General features: G+C 40.4%; 3 protein-coding genes across 3 annotated transcripts; 2 read left to right on the plus strand and 1 right to left on the minus strand.

Annotated features, from left to right (window-relative positions):
• Nucleotides 1-679: 679 nt before the first annotated feature.
• Nucleotides 680-9158, plus strand: hcls1 (hematopoietic cell-specific Lyn substrate 1). Its single transcript, XM_085387337.1, has 16 exons — nt 680-827; nt 1592-1675; nt 1781-1854; nt 2473-2596; nt 2742-2852; nt 3834-3888; nt 3976-4086; nt 4173-4283; nt 4359-4469; nt 4554-4609; nt 5850-5919; nt 6051-6202; nt 6281-6439; nt 8186-8348; nt 8432-8500; nt 8705-9158. Exons 2-16 carry the CDS (start codon nt 1592-1594, stop codon nt 8839-8841), a joined length of 1587 nt encoding a protein of 528 aa, XP_085243463.1. The 5' UTR covers nt 680-827; the 3' UTR covers nt 8842-9158.
• A 1448-nt stretch (nt 9159-10606) lies between these two features.
• Nucleotides 10607-12677, minus strand: llph (LLP homolog, long-term synaptic facilitation factor). The gene is made up of 3 exons (XM_085387076.1): nt 12540-12677; nt 11233-11460; nt 10607-11099 (listed from the first exon to the last, which is right to left on the minus strand). Exons 2-3 carry the CDS (start codon nt 11447-11449, stop codon nt 10936-10938), a joined length of 381 nt encoding a protein of 126 aa, XP_085243202.1. The 5' UTR covers nt 11450-11460; nt 12540-12677; the 3' UTR covers nt 10607-10935.
• A 55-nt stretch (nt 12678-12732) lies between these two features.
• On the plus strand, nt 12733-16648 carry pex26 (peroxisomal biogenesis factor 26). Its single transcript, XM_085387075.1, has 5 exons — nt 12733-13018; nt 13100-13237; nt 14663-14988; nt 15090-15230; nt 15331-16648. Exons 1-5 carry the CDS (start codon nt 12846-12848, stop codon nt 15441-15443), a joined length of 891 nt encoding a protein of 296 aa, XP_085243201.1. The 5' UTR covers nt 12733-12845; the 3' UTR covers nt 15444-16648.
• Nucleotides 16649-16842: the final 194 nt, after the last annotated feature.

Consider the following 16842-nt stretch of genomic DNA (forward strand, 5'->3'; position numbering starts at 1 on the left):
TTGCAAATAAGGTCACAGCTTTTGTTTCTTGACATTATTTTTGTAGATTTAGTTTATTTTAGGTGTTTGACTCACTTTAAAACTGGTTTTATTACTTTTACTATGTAGGAGCGTTTTCGTTTGCTGACGTTATATAGGGAGGTGCACCAGGATGCATTGCTTGCTTTTTGGTAACGGGATTGATTATTTTTCCCGAATACTTTAGGACCTACCCTCCCATTTCGCACCAGTGGCCCTCTGAGATTGGTTTTGACAAGCAGAAACTGCAAACGCTTTTAACCAACCCCATTTTTATTATTGAGGCATAGACAGACTCCAAAAGTGAGTGCTCATTATCATTTTTCCCAGCTGTTTTAAGTTGTGTAAGCCCCCAAATGTTGCAACTGCACCACAGCAGCTGGTCTGTAATCAGTCTACTTAAATCGGTCTTAAACTGCTTTAGCTTGGAAAACATAAGAGGAGATTTTTATGACCTGAAACTGTTTAAGAGCGCATGTCTGGTGGACTTTCTTTGATTTCGGACGGTACTTGAATGCAGCACTTCACTATCTATATATATTTTTAAATCCCTACAATTAATTTAAACGCTTATATATGAAAAATAAAAGAAAACGGCCACGCTGCTGTCAGGTATGAACTCTTAAATCCCCAGGGCAGACAGGGGCGACACTTGTGCAGGTATTTTCACCAAAGCGCGCTCACGTGTGCTAGATCCGCGTTCACTCCTCGCCCGTTAGAGTGCGGCGACTCGTGCAAAGACCCCGCAGGACCGCTTACTGTTGCACATTATTCATCTAAACACGGGCAAACTGCGCAACAACTGAAAGGTAAAGATCTTATATTTGTATTCAAAGTGAAGCTACTAACAAGCCAGCGTCTAACTTTCCTCTGTTAATATTTCCGTTAAATTAAGGAAGTAGATGTAAGCAGTCGCAGTTTAAAGTGCTGCACAGTGAAACGTTAGTAGCGACAAATGTGACTTAACAGCCTCATGTTTTCAGATGCGAAGCATTTGAATGACATAAAAGTGATTAAATAATACGGGAATAACCTATTTTCTGCTTTTAACTCAGTGTTTACCTGAACTGTGTGTCCAATATTAAAAATAACAAGCCCAGCATTACTGAGACTGTCATTACTAGCCTAGAATTACCATTTATGGCAATAAAAGTGTCATAAAAATATAATTAAAGATAAATTGTAGCCAGCTACTGAAAAAGACTTCATTTTTATTAGATTATCTGCTTCCCTCACGACATAAAATCTCTCATTTCCACCTTATTAAAGATGATTTTAACATATGCAGTGCATAATGTTCTTAAATAATATATTATAATGCAGCTTTTTCAGTGTTTTAGTTACATGTTTTATAAGAAAAGTGTATGTTCTTTTTGGGGAAATGAACCATCACGTTCAGAATAACTTCCTTTTTGAGACTTGAGCAGAGTTTGGTCAGAGCTTGTGGTTGTGCGTTAGTTTATTTTTAGTGATCACCTAAACAGAGAATAATCATTTTAATGCACGAAGGGGTCGTTGATCTTTATTGCATCTGTCCTTTGTGGCTCACTGTGTTTTAATCTCCCACCCCCAGATGTGGAAGTCAGTGGTGGGCCACAATGTGAGCATGAAGGTGGCTGGAGAGGGGGATGACTGGGAGACGGACCCTGACTTTGAGGTACTGTGTACTTCCTGGAGTGAGCGTCACTGTAGGGAGGGTTGGGTAGACACCTCTGCGTCAATCATTTCTGATTTTGTGTTTATGTGTGTGTGTGTTTTTTAGAATGACGTGTCAGAGCAGGAGCAGAGGTGGGGGGCCAAAACCATCGAGGGCTCAGGACGTAAAGAACACATCAGGTGAAAAGACGTGCAGCCTGTTCCTGGAAATATTATTTTTATAGTGCACGTAGATGAGTTCAGGACATAGTGGGTGCTGTGCAGCAACAGGAAGAGGAAGTGAGAGCACAGCGTAAGCTGTCAGGCCGCGAGTCTTTCCTAATATGGATAATGTATGATGATGGTGATGTTGACAACTCTTTGACAGTGATATTTAAACCTCTGCTGACCGGGTGGGACAGATTTTGTATCAATTGTGGCTTATTCAGGGTCAATAATTCACTCATTAATGAATATTTGGTAACCTTCAAAGTTGCTGTGGATCCTCATCAAGCAGAAAACTTAATTAATCTTCTAAGAGAGTGTTGTGGTTAGTTAGACAGACACATGACCCACCCTATTGGGAAAACCCGCCCATTAGCAGTATCCATGTACTCAGAGCTTCTGAGCATTTGTGACCTTGAATTTGTGACTCGTAAGAGATTTTAATATTGGAACAGATTAAGAGTAAGCAGCAGAGGAACAACTACTATACTAACAGTTTAAAATTACCATGATGAGTGTATGAGTGTTAGTGATTGAGTTCGCAATAGCATGAACTCCGTCTGTTTCACTATTCATGTGTTTTGGCCCCTGCAGTGTTGCAGAGCTCAGAAACAAGGTCACTGAGGAGCATGAGAAAGTGAAGCAGAAGGAGAACATTCCCAAAGCATCGTACGGATATGGAGGGAAGTTTGGAGTGGAGACGGATCGAATGGACAAGGTTAACACGTTTTTCTCATTGAAATCGGAATTATGGTGATATGCTTCTATCATTTACTGCGACTCCTCTTTACCCTCGACTCTGTGCCCACCATTTCTTTAAACGGTGTCCTTTTTGTTTGAACGGATGTGTCTCTGCTGTCCAGGTGGCTCTGGGTAGCGACTATGTAGCAGAGGTGGAGAAGCACTCTTCCCAGAAAGATGCAGCGAAAGGGTTCGGAGGGAAATATGGTGTTCAGAAGGACCGCGTGGACAAGGTGAGAAGACAAGCAGACTCTTTCACAATAGGCAACAATAAGTAAAAGGGAGCACACTGCACCCACATTAACATCTTTTCTTTGATATTCTGTAACTCAGATGTGATTTAAATGACATGATGAGGTCTCCGTCTCTGCTGTGTTTCTGTCTGCTGCTCTATGCCATCAAACAACAGGATTCATTCAATTCAATTTTATTTATATAGCGCCAAATCACAACAACAGTTGCCCTAAAGGGCTTTAATTATAAGGTAAAGACATTACAATAATACAAAGAAAAAAAAGAAAATCACTACATTCATATGACCCACTGTGAGCACGTGCTTTGGTGACAGTGGGAAGGAAGAACTCCCTTTTAATTGGAACAAACCTCCAGTAGAGACTGGCTCATGGAGGGGCGGCCATCTGCTGTGAACGGTACAGTTAAAACTGGGATCTATTATACTTTCCATTGTTTCTATTATACCTACATATACTGGTGGATACTCCTTTTAAACATGGTCAAAGTTAGCCAATCAGAAGCTGATTTTAAAGGAAAGGGAAAGGGATCAATGATAGCCTGTTTTTATGACAAATAGAGAAATGAGACTCAGTTTTTATGGGAAGAGAGCTCCAGCAGAGGCAGGTTCAGTGAGGGGCAGCCATCTGTTGTTGGGGTGTGAGGGGAAGGAGAGGAGAGGACATGGAGTAGTGACATATAAATGCATCGGTAGTGGAAAAGAAGAGCTCAGTTCATCATGGGAAGTCCTGTAGCATCCCCAGCTTTACAGCATCTGTGGGTGAGGCTTCAGTGTCACCTGATCCAGCTCTATTTATTAGCTTTGTCAAAAAGAAAAGTTTGAACCCCAATCTTAAAAGTAGAGAGAGTGTCTGTCTCCTTAATCCACACTGGGAGCCTGTTCCACAGCTGATGTTTCTTCAGTAAGAAAAGTTCCACACATACGATGCTTAATCTTTATTATGATTTCAATCTTTGTGCAGTCTGCCGTCGGCTTTGAATACAAAGGAGAAGTGCAACAGCATGGATCTCAGAAAGGTACGTCCACTGTCCTGCATCTGTCATTCACTATTCTCCTATCAGAAGTTTGTCTAAATCTTACATTCTTATAACTCACTGCTTTAGATTACTCAAAGGGATTTGGAGGAAAGTACGGTGTCGAGAAAGACAAAGTGGACAAGGCGGCTTTGGGGTACGACTACAAGAGTCAGACTGAGAAGCATCAGTCTCAGAAAGGTGAGTTCAGGTTGTAGCAACTGTCTCTTTTTATATTATGTGCTTTATATTTGCTTTTTTATGCATTTGAAATTTATGTTCACCAGACTACGCTAAGGGATTTGGAGGGAAATACGGGGTGGAGAAGGAGAAGGTAGACAAAGCTGCCGTGGGGTATGACTATAAAGGAGAAACAGAGAAGCATCAGTCGCAGAAAGGTGAGTTAAAATTGCAGCTTTTGCAGGTTCGGCCACCGTTTTTTTCATGACACTTGATTGCTTTATTCTGTGCAGATTACTCAAAGGGATTTGGAGGAAAATTTGGTGTTGAGAAGGAGAAAGTCGACAAAGCTGCGTTGGGGTACGATTACAAAGCTGAGACGGAGAAACATCAGTCACAAAAAGGTTAGAGGAGAGAGCCACGGATGTGTTATTTACAGGAACAGACTTCCTGTATTCATCACACTGATGAAGTGCTTCTGTGTTCAGATTATTCAGCAGGTTTCGGTGGCCGGTATGGCGTACAGGCAGACCGCATGGATAAGGTCAGCATCAAGGATGAAATTCTGTATTATTGTCTTTGGATTCATTGTTTAATCTGGAATAAAATGGAAAGTAGCCATAACATCTGGGGAATAATTAATACTTTGGAAAAAGTGAGGCACACATGCTAAATGTTGGAATTAACATCGATTATTTCTGTTTTCATTTTCATAAAATGAACTTAAAAATGTTTTAATACCTACCTAAAACCTTAAAGCCATTCTCCACCACTGTACATCTTATTCTTAGCCTGAATAGTCTGCTTGTTCTGTATAACCAGAATAAACATTCTTATTTATGAGACCAATGCTGGTCTGTTCCCATCTTACTCACTGATTTGACTTACTGTCAAAAAGGTAAAGGATGTTATTGTATTCACACAGTGGTGGATCTAGAAAATTTTACATGGGGGGCAAAGGAAGGGCAAGAGGTCTAGGGTGGCACATACCTCTTCAGTGAAGTATGTAAAAATACCTTATATGTAGTTGGGCCAGTTGCCCCCTTTGCCCCCCTGTAGATCCGCCCTTGTCTTTACAGCCCAGCCTGTTTCATATTGAGATGGTGACTGTTTGGGTCTTCTTCCAGACCTTTGCAAAGTGGTGACATATCTAAATAACTTGTACTTAGACGCAACTGAACTGATGTCTTGTCATGTTCAAAGTCACTGTAGAACCTTTGGCACAACTTGTTAAAAGATTTAAGTGAGTGGGCCTGAACCTTACTACACCCCCATCTGGCCTGAGGCGACACTGACAGTTACCGATGCTTTATTGTATAATTTTTTTGTATATGTTGTTGCTGTGTAACCACTGTTGATTCTTAGCCAAGGAACTTCTGCAAAAAAAGATTTTTAATCTTAAGCAAAAGCATTAAAAAAAACAAAAAACCATCAAACATCTTGCTTCTTGGGACTTTGATCACATTTTTAGCTCCACTTATTTTGTGGTTTAGCCCGAGTATCAGAGGTCCCCAGTAACAGATTGGCCCAGATGTGCCCACATCATCAGCTGAAATAAGGCTGTTTCATAGCCTGTACATCATCCTGACCTGACAGGAACAGACAAGCAGCAGATTGTCAAACCTCCAGCTTTTAATTTTTAATTTTGATTTATTTCCTGCCAGTCAGTTAATCGCCTGCTTGAGTATTCTTGCAGCTGTAACCGTCATTATTGAAACATGATATCTGTAGTGACAATTCAAACTTCTGAAAAATAATTCTTTCTTTCTATTATTAACCTCTAGAGTGCAGCAGGCTTCACAGACATGGACTCCCCGACCTCTGCATATAAAAAGACACAGCCAGTAGAGGCTTGTAAGTTCATTTGTTTCTCCAACATAATCACTCACACTCTGCCATCTGTCTGGCAAGCAATTAAATCTACAACTGTTCAATGGTTTCCATGATGCACTGCATTCATATTCACTTTGGATTTTATTATGCAGCGAGTGCAGGTGCAGGGAAACTGAAAGCACGCTTTGAGAATATGGCCAAGGCTTCTGATGAGGAGAACAGGAAGAAAGCAGAAGAAGAGAGAGCGAGGAGGCAAGCCAGAGAGAGCCGAGAGCGAGAGGAGGCCAAACGCAGACAGCAGCAGGTACGCTGCGCTGCAAAAATGTAAAGAGCTACAAGGTGAGCTGTTTTCAGCTCACGTGATTGATGTTCTTTCTTTTAGGAGGAAGAAAGAAGAAGAGAGGAGGAATCTCAAGTACCACCAGGTCATCATGTTGATCCAGAGGACGATATGCCAACACCAGAAATCCACCGTCGCACTCCAGAGATTCAGAAAGAGCCGGAGCTGGAGCCAGAGCCAGAGCTGGAGCCGGAGCCGGTGGTGAGAAACACATATGAAAAATCAGATGTACCAAATAACAACTCGTGTTTAAAACATGGGACTCATATTCACCCATCTTTCCTCCAGCATGCACATATTTATATATATTTATATGTTTTTGTATATATAGGTATACATATACCTATATATGCAAAAAACTTGAATTTTACTATGTTTATTTATCGGATAAAATAAGTTAAATGTCACCGTTATTATAACAGCAGGGGTGTCCAAATTCAGAGGCTGCATCCACCTGAGGACCCGGGCTTCGTGGTCCTCAGGTGCCGGGCAACCGGAAATGAGCGATGGTGAAGGTCTAGCCTTCAGAATTACGTCACGAGCTCTCTCGGTGCAGTGAAACTCTGCCGTCTGCTCCTTGCTGTCTAAAATATAACCAGACGCTGGCGTAAATTCTCTACCATCTCACATTTCTGTTTAATCACTTTTCTGTTTGACATTTATTCAGCTGTGTGAAAACCCCGGAGGAACCCTCCCGAGGGATTAATAAAGTTTTATTTAATCTAATCTAATCTAATAACTTTAATCTCAGCCAAACCCATTTACTCACGAACAAATAAATCACTGAAAAAGGCCACACAATGTTTAAGTTATCTAAGTGACTTATATATCATGTTTAACCTGAGTAGCAAAAGGCCGCGGGGGTTTGAAAACGATATGCCGGGAGTTTGTTGTTCTCGCCGGCTCAGATATTTGAAGTTTACACAGCTACATTCTCGCCTGAAAATATGTTAAAAGTTTATTTTGCGACCCAGAAAGATTAATAAGAGTAATATTAAAACTAAGTGGCTGCAGTAGTAGTAGCCATTGTTGGAAACTGGCATTGGCTGGGCCAGTCTGGGATATGGTTTTTCAATTTTGTTGTCCGGATGGAAAATCGGGAGAAATTCGGGAGAATGGTGGCTCCGGGAGATTTTCGGGAGGGGCACTGAAATTCGGGATCCTCCTGGAAAAATCAGGGGGGTTGGCATGTATGCCAATCCATGACTGATAGTGTTTGGTTGTGTGCATTGTGATTTATTCAGGTATGCAGGTATTTCAGATACTGTTCATCTGCTGTAGATAGTTGTTTAGATCTGCCACTTCTTTTCTTTTGCCCTCCACATTTCCAGTTTCCTCAAATTTGTAAGGACACATACTATCACATACATATACTGCACACCATACTATCAAGATATTCTGTGTTTTTAGCTAACAGCTCTTTGGGAATCAACCTTATTGGTACAAAGATACTATTCAAGTCTGTCAGACTGTCAGACTGTCGTATCGTTGGAATTTTTCATAAATTCATTAAAGAAATGGAGACAAATTATGTGTTTTTGTGACAAATGTGTTTTTAGGCAAAGTCACCATTTAAAACCGGTTCTTTCTTAAGTTGTCTTTTACGTGTAGACACCTAATTGGTGAGTTGGGTGCTTTTTTTTATCCTTGGACAATTCACAGGTCAGTAGTAACATAATTCTGCAGAATGTTTTTGGTTTGTGGATGTGGAAAAGCAGAAAGAAAATAGGTCCCATGTGAAAATGTTTACAGCAGACTTTGAGGCTATTAGTTTTTTTTTAACAAAAAAGACAAAACCATGTGGTGCAAAATGCTGTAAGAAGAGAGACATCTTCACAGCTGGTATCTCCAAAACTCAGCAACTAACCTAAGTCTCTGAAACGGGTTCCTTTCTAATGATCCTCACCTGTGATGCTTAACTACAAATCATCTAACTTCACTTTTCAGGAGGAACCAGAATACGAGGAGCCCCCGGCCTTGCCACCACGCTTGGACGATTTTGAGGAACCGGGCGCCCCTCCTCTGCCTGAAAGGTCAATAGATGTGGATGATGATGATGGAGAGTATGAAGACATCGGTCATCCCCCTCCTCCTCCTCCTCAGCGTAAAGGTCTGCCTCTAAGCAAAGCCGTGAGTTAATCAGGACCCCTTTCGTGGCTACTGATCATTAATCTCGCATATTTTATCTCCCAGCTGACGAGAACGACTATGAAGACCTGACATGTGGCCAGAAGGCAATAGCGATTTATGACTATATTGGAGGTAAGACTCTCCATTTTCTGTTTCAGATGTTCTGTTTCATTGTGGAATAGCTGATCTGGGCTACTTTGGTTTGCCTTGTTTACATACTGAAAGGGGATCGTGAGCACAGGTGTTCCTTTGGCGCTGTGACACAAGTGCTTTTGTTTGTATTTATTTTTCCTTTTAATGTGAGCATAAATCCTTTGCTTTTCTTTTTTCACGCAGAGGCCGATGACGAGATCTCCTTCAATCCAGACGACATAATCTACAACATAGAGATGATTGACGAGGGCTGGTGGAAGGGACAGTGTCACGGACGTACCGGTCTGTTCCCGGCCGCTTACGTTCAGCTGATCGAGTGAGCAACACGCTCCCAAAGTCTATTTTTGCACAAGCTTCACTTAAACAAACTTCAATATTATTGAACAGGAGGAGGAATTTGTATTTAACAATCAAATCAGAGCAAATTTTTTAAAATCAGTTGATTTGTGTAATATTTCGCTTTGAATGTGCCGACTGAAAAAGCATCAGGCCAAACCTGATCAGGAGCAAACGTGTACACCTCTGCAAGGAACTGATGGTATAGGACCTTATTCTTCATTTCTTTCACTGGATTTTTATTTTACCAATGTAATCACAGTTATGACCAGAAATGGCTCTGCTATTCTAATAAAAGCTTCCTGGTAACCTGTGCTTTGTCTTTCCTCTGATGCGGTTACAGTGACCTGAAAACACTTATGTGGAGCACCAGCTGATCATTTTAGCCATCGCCATCTTGGTGTTTGGACACAGTGATGAGCGAGGTGATGATTAATCCTTAAACATGTAACGACTCTGCAGCAGGCGCGATTTCTTGCGCACTTAAACAATGCATGTTCATTGGTATAACACCATGTTTGTGTTAGTATTACAAAAAAGGGAAGAGTTATCTAGTGTGGGAAAGAAAATACTTAATATGTATTTTACTGTGAAACAGTAGCTTCAAAGCTATGCAGGCCAAGTCATCTTCTCTATGCACAGCCACAAACCATAATGGCTGGAGAACATCTGTTTCATTATTCTACCCGTGTTTACAAAATTAAATTATAAGAAGCCAACATTGATAACATTTGGCAGTCTAACAGAAATGGTAAAAGTAGAAAACCCTCACAAAAACATTAGACCAGTATCACATTAACTATGGCTAAGGACCGGCATTAAACAGGTCACTTTATTGTGCAGCGGTTCAGGCAATTACCTGACAGGTGAAAGATCCTGGTTCACTTTATTTTATTTTTTTAATTTAAGACCTATAACTGGGGAGACACAGGTCTGGCCTTTTATGATATACCTCCATAGCATCCACTGCTACACAGATGTAGCAAAAACAAATCACCAGATGATAGACATAGCCTATGATGCACATTTTAAGAAATGTTAAAGTTTTTCTTTTCAATATATTGTACGAGCCGGATCTTCTTGTAATTTTTTAAAGTGCTCTTGACCTGCTTCATAGTTTTGGACTTTGGCTGCTTTTTTTTAAACTCAGTTTTAGCCCAGTCATTGTACCCGACCAATTTAGAGGAATGTTTGTTTGATTGTTGAAACACTTAACACTGACCTATGAATCATTCAAGTGTAACCCCCCCCCCCACACACACACACACACAACTCAAGATTTATGTGTATACACATAACAGACAACTTAGCAATGAACTAATTTTAAGTTGTGTTTACTAGTCTGTCACCAAAAACATCATTTATTGTCATTTCTTTAGTTGAATGTATGAAAAACGGCAAAGATAACACAGGGTGAAGGGCTTGAAATAGGAGTTTTGTACCAACGAGGTGATTGTCGGCATATCTCGGCATGTTGTGCATGCAGTGTGTCCATAAAAAGAGGAAACCGGACAAGTACACGATAAAAGAGGCACCATCACATCTGCATCCACCATGCACTTTTGCACAGTACTGGAATTGTAAAGAATGTGCGTAATGAATTAAAGTTATGACAAACAACAATTGAAATTATAAATCATATTAAAATACTAATAATTCTGTTTTTTTGACACACCTTCAGGGGCCACTGGAGGTGGGCAAGAGTTGCACGATGTCAAGAAAATGAAAAGAACAAGTGAACAGAATAAATCATAGGACAGATTTTTTAATGGGAGTTTAGAGACTTAACTTGCGGCAGAGAATACACATGCACCACTCACATTTCTGCAGACACACTACACACACGTTTTCCGTCCTCTGATCTCAAGTCAGAGAGGGTTTTGCTGTTCCATGAGAACAAACCAGTTTCTGCAGTGAACTTCTGTACGATCTCAGGCTCTGTGGCAAAGCCCGGAAATCTTCAAATCCACCAGACACAATGAAATTTAATTAAGAAACACAACAATTATCACGAAAGGATGCTGTGTTTCAGCTTCCAGAGTCTTTAAGCTAGAATTACGGTCTTCCCGTTTAGTGGTTTACCAGGCAACATTCTTCTTCTTCTTTCCCTTGCCACCTTTCTTTCCCAATCGTTTGCCCCTCATTTTCTTGGCCTGCCGCTGGCTCATCCACGCCGGATACTGTCCATGTTCATCCAGAAGAGTTTTCTTGTTGCGCTTGCTGTCCATGTCCATCTTGCCATCTGAAACACAGACACACAGACACGCACACATGATACGATACACGTGACACAGAAAAAGGTGTGACATCACCTCGTAATTAAAAAAAACCAAACAAACTATAAAGTCTGCTGACTGTGGTGCTCACTGTCTTACCATCAGGCTCTGCCTCCTCCATGTTAACGTCGGCCTGCTTCTTTATCTTCTCAGCTGGCACCACTGTGGCGATCTCCTGCATGTCGGTCATGGCGACTTCTCCTTTCTTATCGAGGGTCAGAGCTTGTTTCAGACGATTCAGCTCCTTTGGAGCGTTCTTCTTCCTCTTCTCTGCCCGCATCTTTCGCTTAAATTTACTCCGAAGGCTTTTTGCCATTTTTAAAGATGCTGCGAAGACATTAACAAATCACCAGTCAAGCAAACTTGGGTTCACGAATTTTTAGGACTTTCACATGTATCCTTACACCACACAACAGTGAAAACAAGAGAAGACAAATGGATGGTCTGAGGCGACATGTCTCGCCAATGACTGCCGATTTCTTCCACACTGCCTGAGCTGAAGCCCGGGATTCAGGAGGATGTTTGGATTTTAATTAATTTATGATTTACTTTTAAGAACCTCAAGACGATGTATATTATTTAAATATGACATGCATTTGTGTAGGTAGGTAGAATAAAAAAATCCATTTATAACGTATTTTTTAAGTAATACTACTAACAAAAAAAAAAAAAAACAGAATGAAAATAAACTGCAACATCTTTACAAACTAACTAATAAAGTTAAGTAAACCTGGGGGAGAGAAGTCTAAATAAAACTGATTACGCATTCAGACTGTCTTCTTCTACAACTCTATAAACATTGAGCTGGTCTCTAGTACCCAACACTAATATTAAAAATATTATAAATCCCAGCAGATCAGCATCTTCTTAAACACTCAGACCAACAACTATGCCGTATTCAAACTCGCCTACATCACCTTTCTTTCACATTTCACTAAATCCACCAAGTTGCTGCCGCGTGATTGGCTGAATCGTAAACAGATGTATCTTACAAAGTGGCCGACAAGTGCAGTACTACAATTTTCCTTCCATGATTAATAACGTAAACCTAAAGATTTTATAGGCAAGTTAGGATTAGCGAATCCACCGAGCTGTTAAATCTCAATAAAACGGGAATGAGCAGCTTCGGTGATAAACTTTAACGTTTGGTCTGTTGAACATTTACAGCACTAACAACATCATCATCATCATCATCATCACCCACCCCCCTCCAACAAGAAATGGTAAAATGCTGTTAATTCCGTTTAGTTACACGATACTGGCCGTCACAATAAGCCTAGCAAGTTAGCTACCCAACTCCTAGTGAGGCACCAGTCTTAAAAACACATAAAAATAGCCTCTTTCCCTCATTAAACTCATACAGGTGTGATCATTAATCCACTATATAACATACAAGTGTGACTTACTTTTCACAGAAGCAGCAGATGAGCTTTTTGACGCTTAAACTGTGTGAACAACACACTCTTCTACTCCGCACACGTGTTTAGAAGCTTGGGAAAAAATGTATCACGTGCTTTGGAAAGAACTGCAATATGATTGGCTGCCTCGGACATTCTGAAGACTGTGGCGTCTGATTGGACAGTGGGCTAATACCAGGAAGCTAAACGGAAGGTAAACAAACCGTTGTGGAGAATTTCGTGCTTAGCTGCAAGCTAAAGTGCTTTAAACCCTTTGAGTGTTTGTTGGGTTTGTTTTAAGTTCATCCGGGAGTCATGAACAGCTTCCAGGCCGCCAGCCCTCCGCTCTCTGCTGCTGTGACCCAGATGTTCAACACTCTGGAGTCGGCTGCAGAACAAATGATGGTGCACAGAGACTTCCAAGCAGCTTTTGACACATGTCTCAGTGGTCTGGAGAGTCTCGCCGGCCTGGAGCCCGAGGACAGCAGGTGAGGGTCCTGAAGCTTCACGCACATGTTTAACTGGAAGCTTGGATTTTTGTGTTATAACAGAAACATCTGTTCCTGCAGATGTGCAGAGCTCAAGGCTGGTTTCTGCATCTTAGGGATTCAGGCTCTGGCTGAGCTCAATCAGTGGCGTGATGTCCTCTGCTGGGTTCTGCAACAGTATGAGCAGGAGAAAATACCAGCGAAGCTCATGCAGATGTGGTGAGGAAAGAGTTTTATTGTTATTATTATTATTATTACACACTGGTCTATTGATCCCCAGCCTTTGGGCAGGTGGACGCAATATGAAATAAAGTATAAAATACAAATCGTATTACAGTTCAAATATGCAAATTCTCCAAGACATGTTTTTTCAATCAGCACATTTGATCCGTCATTAATTATATAATTAATCATGAATTAAAAATGAAAATAAAATGTAATTACAAATAACAGAAATATTCAAATATGACAAACTTACTAATAACGACGTTTAAAAATAAAACTTTTAAAAGACATGAACAATTCACTGTTTTTTACTGACTGATCTCAATTTAGATTAAGAGGGTACATAGTCACAGTTTCACTCAAACAGTATAAAGTCTCTCAGAGGCTGAATTTCAAAAGAATAGCTGTTTGAAATCACTTATAGGAGCTGTGTTTTTCTGCTTCATTCTGAGTGCTATTATAATCAAACCTTATATTAATGACTTCAGCCTTTTGTGATAAAGAAATGTTGTTGTAGTAAATAAAAGACATCTGTCATCACAATTATTTAGGCTTAAATGACTAAATGTGTAAAATGACAGAGCGAGTTCTGCTAGCTCATTGCCCAGACTGTCCCATAAATAGAAAACTAGAAGTTTTGACTTGATGAGCCATATTTTTTTACCCAATGAGGTCACATTTGTAAAAGCCCACACTATTGTACAAAGTGTAAGAAAAAAAATGAACTTTTATTTATTACTCAATTGCTTTGATGAGGTCTGAATGGCTATGGAAGAGGTCTTTATCTGTAGGAAAAACTATAAAGTCTGTGAAGTCCAAAGTGTATGCCCTCCAAAGCTCTTCAGCAGGCAAAATTGGAGACTATAATCCCAAATCTATTATGTCAGTGGGTAGGTCCAATGAAAAACGGTTGGCTTTTTGAAATATTTGGACAACGACTGGAAATGGGTGATAAACTCAAAAAAATCCTACATAAAAGTGCCTTGTTCTAGTAACGAAACAGACATTTATCACGCCTTCATATCCATAAATTTGGAGCCAAGCTTCCCAGATACTGTGCCAATACTTAGGAACGCCATGTTTCCTACTTAAACCTCTGACTTCTGGGACTGATGGTGATATGTGTGGTGCCATCATTCTCAGAATTAAAGATTGAAGGACAAGAATGCAGGACACCCAAAATAACTTATTTCTGCTAAAAGGTGTGATGTGTTTGTCTGTGTTTTACAAAGAATTGAAAGATATACTTGACCACCACAGTGGATTTTAAGTCAGATGAACAAGATTTGACTCATGTGTAGACTTTAAGCTTTAACATAAGGGGTTTAGAAAAGTATTGCATTAACTATTTAGGATTTTATTTCTTTAAAAACTTCAGTAAAATACTAACTAATGTGATTTTGTGTCTCATTTTGGCAGTATACTTCTTTACTCCAAGGTGGGTGAGCCTGCTGTAATGCAGGAGGTGACCAGAGCCTGGTTACACTACCCATCCAACAGCAGGGCAACTAGCTTCGGGACGGTGGCAGAGCTGTACCTGCTGCATGTCCTTGTGCCGCTGGGAGAGGCAGACGAGGCTCGGGAGCTGGTCACAGGCGAGGTTTTTAGCAGCGCCTTCACAGAAGAACACAGACAGACAGCGCTGGATATCATAGAAGAAAAAGAGCGACAAAATCAAGACCCTCCTCTAAATCCCAGGATGAGTGGAAGCTCTGACGTCACCGAACATCCTGTCTCATCCCAAGGTCTGACACTTCAGCCTCAACCCTTATGAGATGCATTACACCAAGCGGCCTAAAAAAGACTGAAACTGTTAACTGTTTGTGATTTTGCTTTTGTTCTGCAGGTACTTTAGTCCATAAACTTGAGGCTGTGATCAGGTTTTTATACCGAAAACTCCTGATGATTGGCTCCGGCTCATTCCCTTTCCGGAGAATCTTTCTGACTGCCATCCTCCTCTACATGCTCTTTTTTCGGATGGATCCAGGTTGGGTGAAACCTTAGTTCTGCTGGTACATCATCATCTTTTAGAAGTTAAAATAAAAGTGACTATAAATGCGTTTCTGTTGTGCTTTTTTTACCTGCAGCTCTCCCGTCTGCGTTCATGTGGATTTCTAAACTTCTGCAGCTGCTCAAACAGATGTGGAACGCCATGTTTGCACCGTATTATCAGGCAGTCACTCAGAGCAAAGGACTGTAGAGGACTGAATATGCTTGGTCTATCATTTTAAATGAATTCTCTAAGGACTGTTTGTAAGACAACATGGATGATATTCACGTCAGATCTATAAAACATTTAAAGTACTCATTCCAGGAAAACTTGCATTTTTTTTAAGCTGCAGACTCTTCAGCTCACATGACACAGCTTCCCATGAATTCTGCCCAGCTCCTCACTAATACATCCTTTGTTTGTCCATCTCAAAGCAACACATGAGTCATCAAGAGTCTGATGTGTTTTTTTTCCATTCCTTTTTTAAGTCTAGGAAGTGACTCACTGTTCTGGTTCAGAGTACCTAGAATGATGAATAGGGGTAAGAAAACAGTTGCAGTCAGTGTATCACTGTAGGAATATGAAATTTGTTAAATGATTATAACAATAGTTATAATAGCCGGTTTAAGTTTTGTGTACTGCAATGTGCTGAGGTCCTGTGGCTGCAAAACAAGCCTAAACCATGACCCCTCTGCCACTGTGCATGACACGAGGTGTTTGTCCTGATATGCTGTATCTGGTTTTCAACAAACGTGGTGCTCTGCATTACAGCCAAACATTGCCACTTTGGTCTCGTCTCTCCAAAGGACATTTCTAGAAGTGTTGCATTTGACATGCTAACTGAGGTCGGTAGAGTCTGGGATGTAGTTGTTTGCACGTCCAAGATCATGCACTGGGTGTGGAATTTGCTGGGACGTTTACTCCTGAGAAGACTGGCGACTGCTTTGAATGTTTTCCAGTTGTGAATAATTGTTCTCACTGCAAAATGATGGACTTCAGATTGTTTGGAAATGACCCTGTAACCTTTCTCAGATCGATGGGAAGCCGCAGTTACTTTTTTAACTCGTTCCTCCACAATTACGACATTTGACAACAACGTTAATGGGTGTGAAAGGTGGACAGAGATGACGTTTTTCCTCCTTGGCGCTGTGTTAAGACACCGGAATGCTCCATTCCAGTAAACCTCAGCTTTTATAGAAGTGGTCATGATCAATTAATCAAGTGCATTATCAACATGTTACCCTTTTAATTCAAATGGAAGCTGTCAGATTGAAATTAGTTTTTCACAGGATTGGATCTCAAGAAAATGTACTTTCAATGTCAAAGTGAAGATATTTGTTGTGCATTTAAGCGTCCCTGTGACTGTTCTTATGTATTATTTTATTGATAATTCTCATAAATGAACCTTAAATTTTTATAGGTTAATCAATTTTGAATTATAATTTTGAATTATATGTGGATGTGACAGTGTGTGTAATAGGGCAGAATCCATTCACCTTGTTTTTTTATTAATTTTTTTTAATGGATGGATGGGTAGTTAAGTAACCGATTACTTAACATGCTGTCAAGCCTTTCCAAAAGTATCATCAGTAAAAATTTAAACAGGGAA

Source organism: Rhamphochromis longiceps, linkage group LG17 (assembly GCF_057381845.1).
Source record: "Rhamphochromis longiceps isolate RC_006_pf linkage group LG17, R_longiceps_female_GT1.1, whole genome shotgun sequence".
Lineage (NCBI taxonomy): Eukaryota > Metazoa > Chordata > Actinopteri > Cichliformes > Cichlidae > Rhamphochromis > Rhamphochromis longiceps.

What these genes read in the sequence shown, in the direction of transcription:
- hcls1 (XM_085387337.1), top strand. Translation starts at nt 1,592, where the DNA reads ATGTGGAAGTCAGTGGTGGGCCACAATGTGAGCATGAAGGTGGCTGGA. An exon ending in ACAGCATGGATCTCAGAAAG is followed by an intron (nt 3,889 to 3,975) that starts GTACGTCCACTG and finishes TCACTGCTTTAG; the next exon opens with ATTACTCAAAGGGATTTGGA. An exon ending in CCAAACGCAGACAGCAGCAG is followed by an intron (nt 6,203 to 6,280) that starts GTACGCTGCGCT and finishes TCTTTCTTTTAG; the next exon opens with GAGGAAGAAAGAAGAAGAGA.
- llph (XM_085387076.1), bottom strand. Translation starts at nt 11,449, where the DNA reads ATGGCAAAAAGCCTTCGGAGTAAATTTAAGCGAAAGATGCGGGCAGAG. An exon ending in GGAGGAGGCAGAGCCTGATG is followed by an intron (nt 11,100 to 11,232) that starts GTAAGACAGTGA and finishes TCTGTGTTTCAG; the next exon opens with ATGGCAAGATGGACATGGAC.
- pex26 (XM_085387075.1), top strand. Translation starts at nt 12,846, where the DNA reads ATGAACAGCTTCCAGGCCGCCAGCCCTCCGCTCTCTGCTGCTGTGACC. An exon ending in GCGAAGCTCATGCAGATGTG is followed by an intron (nt 13,238 to 14,662) that starts GTGAGGAAAGAG and finishes TCATTTTGGCAG; the next exon opens with TATACTTCTTTACTCCAAGG. An exon ending in CTTTTTTCGGATGGATCCAG is followed by an intron (nt 15,231 to 15,330) that starts GTTGGGTGAAAC and finishes TTTTACCTGCAG; the next exon opens with CTCTCCCGTCTGCGTTCATG.